General features: G+C 40.2%; 1 protein-coding gene across 1 annotated transcript in view; it reads left to right on the forward strand.

The window, feature by feature from the left end:
- Nucleotides 1-587: 587 nt before the first annotated feature.
- Nucleotides 588-4,463, forward strand: part of FAM114A2 (family with sequence similarity 114, member A2) — a gene marked incomplete at its 3' end in the record, with an annotated part of 93,731 nt that continues 89,855 nt past the window's right edge. Inside the window, exon 1 of the mRNA XM_012653184.1 lies at nt 588-609. Coding sequence (XP_012508638.1) covers nt 588-609 — 22 coding nt within the window. The remainder of the gene's footprint in view (nt 610-4,463) is intronic.

Consider the following 4,463-nt stretch of genomic DNA (forward strand, 5'->3'; position numbering starts at 1 on the left):
TGGCTCCTGACAGAATTCTACTTCCTGACTCCAACGTGACTTTGTGTTTTTTTTAAAGAAATATCTTTATTCAATTTTATTCAAAATTAAAACCATGAAAATGAACACTGAACATGCAAATAACGCAGCAAATAGGGAAATGGTTAGGCAGGAGAAAAAAGACTAAGTTCACAACAACTGACTGAACTGTGGCTGTGGTTACCAGGCACCATCCTCACCATCGGTCTCTATTCTCCTCCTCACACACTGGAGTGTGGCAAGCAAACTGCCCATGTGGCCAAGATCTGTGGTTCCTGTTCTGTACGGACACAGCCATTTGTCTCTACTAGAAGTTTAGAGAAACCTACAAGACATGGTCTAGAAAAACACCATGAACACTCTTAAATAACTCTTAGGCCAAAGGTGGCATAAGTAGCCTGGCACATGATTTCATGCCAGGAGAAAAACAGGTATCATCATTGCTTTATATGTCTGGTCAATACTGGGCACTTCATACTCATACCATGGGTATCCTGAACACAAAAGATTTCTGATCAGAGCTACTAAGAGATACAATCCATTTGTAGATAAGAAGTTGTTGAGCAGTCATGACAGAAAACACCGGCAAAGGTATGCGTTCAAGAAAGTGACAGAAGCAGAAAATAGAGTAAGGGAAGAAATCATCCTTGGGACGGGATACCCTTGACTTATTTCTTTATACTAAGTCTCCTTTTAGTTAAGTCAGTTTCAATGGGTTTCTGCTACTTGCAATACAAATTGCATCAACTAATGACCATTCTGTTCATTCCAGCCTAATGACTTTAAAACAGCTCAGCTAAGTCAAGGGCCCATCAAGTGCAAGATGAAATCGCAGGTGCTGCAAGGGATGTTCGGTGACTTAAGACACTGTCTCAGATGTTCAGGAATTTACAAACTAGCTAGAGGCAGGGGCATAAACAGCTAATTATATACAAGGCGGTATGAGAAGTACTGAAGGGAAGTACAACTATGCCGTGAATGCAAAAGTGAAAAGACAAATTTATGAATTTTAGAAATGCAATTCACTTGCAAGTTCGAGACTTCCCATAATAATATCATGCCTGCTATTCTCCATGCAGCAGCCGACATTGGAAGCCAAAGAAAAAACGAGTTCAAAAGGGAAAATCAAAGTGCCACCTTGCTGCAAACAGTTAAAAATGGCTGTACTATGCTTGTGGCTTAAGTTACTCGGTAGAATTTTCTATTACCTTTCTCTCACCATTAATAAGAATGTAACAGATAAATGTGATTCTCAAGTTTAATCCAACTCTGTTTTCATCTTTTAGGTATATAGAAAGTAAGCTTTGCTAGGATCGTGAATAATCAGAAATGTAAATGATTTTACCCTAGAAAACCATTCTGAATATTGACTATATTATTTTTAAAAAAGGAAAAGAAAAGAGCCTATAGCTGTCATGCCTAACAGATTGCCCTGTTGCTGCTCCTGCCAACTTCTGAGAGAAGAAATATTTCCATTCTGTTCCAATTTTCAACATAAGTAAATAAGGAAGTAATATGGCTGATTTCCGTTGTGGTGGCTCAATATTAAGTTGGCTGAGGAAACTGCTGTTTGCAGAAATAATTCTGAGATAACGCAAATGGGGAAAAGCACCGATGCCCAGATGGTATTTTTTTCACTCCAATTATATTGGAATATTAATGCTTCATTCTCCATAACTAAATGTGTTCTAGGACAGTGGTGTCCAACGTTTTTGGCACCGGGGATTGGTTTCATGGAAGATAATTTTTCCATGGACTGGGAGTCGGTGGGAGGCAGAGCTCAGGCGGTGATGCCAGCGATGGGGAGTGGCTGTAAATACAGATGAAGCCTTTGTTTGTTCAACAGCCGTTCACCTCCTGCTGTGTGGCCAGGTTCCTAACAGGCCATGGACCAGTACCAGTCTGTGCCCTGGGCGTTGGAGTCCGCAGTTCTAGGCTATATTTACAGCTCATTCACTCTTCTCTGCCTGCACTATTGCACTTGGAAAATGGAGGAGTTCCTATACCTGGCACAGAAATTGACAAAGTGGCATTCTGAATTGGCAAGGCGGAGAAAAATCAAACGAAGAGCAGATTGTTAGCATTACTCTAGCCTTTGCAAAGAACAAACATAAAGTTGTTCTGCTTATATTCAAACATTATTATAGGGATCTGTAACACAAAAAAGATAGCAATATGCAAACAGAAATCACTACTTTGAGGGCCATTCACTTAAAAGCTTCTAATTAAATTAGCTCTTATGCCGTAGTAGTTTCTTGGAGCCATCACACATCTCATAACTGGCATTTGGTCAGCCTCAGCTCACGCTTTAACATATTTTCTGGCATACTGAGAAACATCTTCTGTATTTATCTTTATTGAAGCTTTGCTTTAAACCCAATATTATTTCAGTTATACCTGCAACTTTTATCCTTTTGCCATAAGCATTTGCTGAATAGCTACTGCATGCATATCACAAAAACACTGATTAATCGGGTTTAGATTTATCATCTCCCCACCCCATTTTTTTCCCTCTATAGTCTGAAACATCCCCCAGTATCTTAAACTCAGTATAACTAAAAAAGAACTCCTCACTCTCACCCACAGACCTACTTGCCCAGCATATGCATAGCTTGAATGATAGCAGCATAGTTTTTCCAGTTTTGCAATATCAAAATTATAGGATTATCATGGTTTGGTGGTTAGGAGCATAGGCTCTGGAGGTAGAGTGCCTGATCCTACTCCTGGGTGAACCTGTGGGCTTGCCAAGCTTTAGTTTTCACATCTATTGGATAAGGTTATTAATAGTAACCACTTCACAGGGTAGTTGTAAGGATCAGATGAACTAATGTGGGCAAATTATAAAAACGTGTTACTGTTATTATTATTCCACCATGTAGATGTTCTTCAATTAAGTCCTATTGTCCCTAGGTCATAGTCCTTTTATCTCATCTGGGTACCACACTATCTTAATTTCTAAATGGGTATCCTTAACTCCAATCCTACCCCTTTGATATATCCAAACACTGCCCCTCTCAGAATTGGTCCTAAAGATAAATCCAAGCCAGTCAAGGTAATTTAAAAATCTATTTGTGATTTTCCACTGCCCATGAGATAAGCTTAAAATTCCAGGCTGGCATCCATAATTCTCCAAGAATAGATTCAGGTGGTAGAACAGAAGTCATAAGAAGGAGCCCAGCAGTGTCTGTAGGTATAACAATTGTTCGCTGAAGGAATGAATGGATTTAGAAGTCAAGTCTGGTTTTAGATGTACCTCTATCACTAATTAGCTATGATGTACTCTAGTGGTCTTAGTTTCCTCATTTGGAGGCTGATTATCATTATCATTCCTTTCTTTGCTTAAATCCTATAATCTTCCCAGCTTTCCTGCCATAGCACAAAGCCTCAATTATATTTGTTTCACTCTCTATTCTCTCTAAATAACTTTTCACCTTAAAGTTCTGGTTCTAGTTGTTCCTTCTGCTTAAAACTTTCTGCTCATTCCCATCAAGATCTTTGAGTGGAAATTCTACCCTCTTTATAATATCCAACTCTAATTTCACCTTGTTCCGGAAGCTCTCCCACCTAGTCTCACCCCTATCCTCTTAATTTCAGATGAATTTCTTTTGCTTTGTCAGTACCCTAGCACAGCGGTCCTGTCCCCAACCTTTCTGGCACTATTTTCCACAGGCGGTGGCGGGAGGCGGGGTGGAGCTCAGGCAGTCAGGCGGTGATGCTGATGCTGAGGGAGCGATGCGGGAAGGCTTTCTTCTTCGCCCACCGCTCACCTCCTGCTTTGCAGCCTGGTTTCATGGAAGACATTTTCCTTGAACAGGGGTGGCAGGAGGGGAGGCGGAGCTCAAGCAGTGTGATTCCGTTTCTAACAGGCCACCGACCCGAACGGTACTGGGCGGTTCAAGGGTTGGGGACCGCAGCCTTAACACACTGAGAATACTCTTATCATAAGACTCAGCACAGTTTCCCTTTTACAAGTTAGCCATCTGTTCAAAGGACTGTAAACTTATGAGTAACAGTCTAAAAACCTTCTCAGTTCTTGGCATAGAGACACTGCCTGTGGCAAGTGCTCAACACTTTGAGTTCAGACACTCATCAAGAAAGGTCTACCACAAAGTTCTTACTAACTTTCTAGAGTCTCAGGCTCTGGAAACTGTTAATGGAGAGATTGAAGATAAGGAAACACACCTATTTTGATTTTAGTAGGCAGAACGCTCTAGAGTGGAGAATTTTAATTGGTCAAATTATATAAATTATACACATTATTTCTCATAATGTGATTTTTAGACCATTTTACATCAAATTAATCTGTGGTGCTTGTTAAAGAGGCAGATTCTGGCTCCACTCAGACTTACTGACTTGGCATCTCTAGGGAGGAGGCCTGGACACCTACATTTTTAATGTGTATAATTTTACTGATTTATAAATCAAGCCCATATTTTTTTTTTTTT

Source organism: Propithecus coquereli, unplaced genomic scaffold (genome assembly GCF_000956105.1).
Source record: "Propithecus coquereli isolate 6110/MARCELLA unplaced genomic scaffold, Pcoq_1.0 Scaffold419, whole genome shotgun sequence".
Taxonomy (NCBI): domain Eukaryota; kingdom Metazoa; phylum Chordata; class Mammalia; order Primates; family Indriidae; genus Propithecus; species Propithecus coquereli.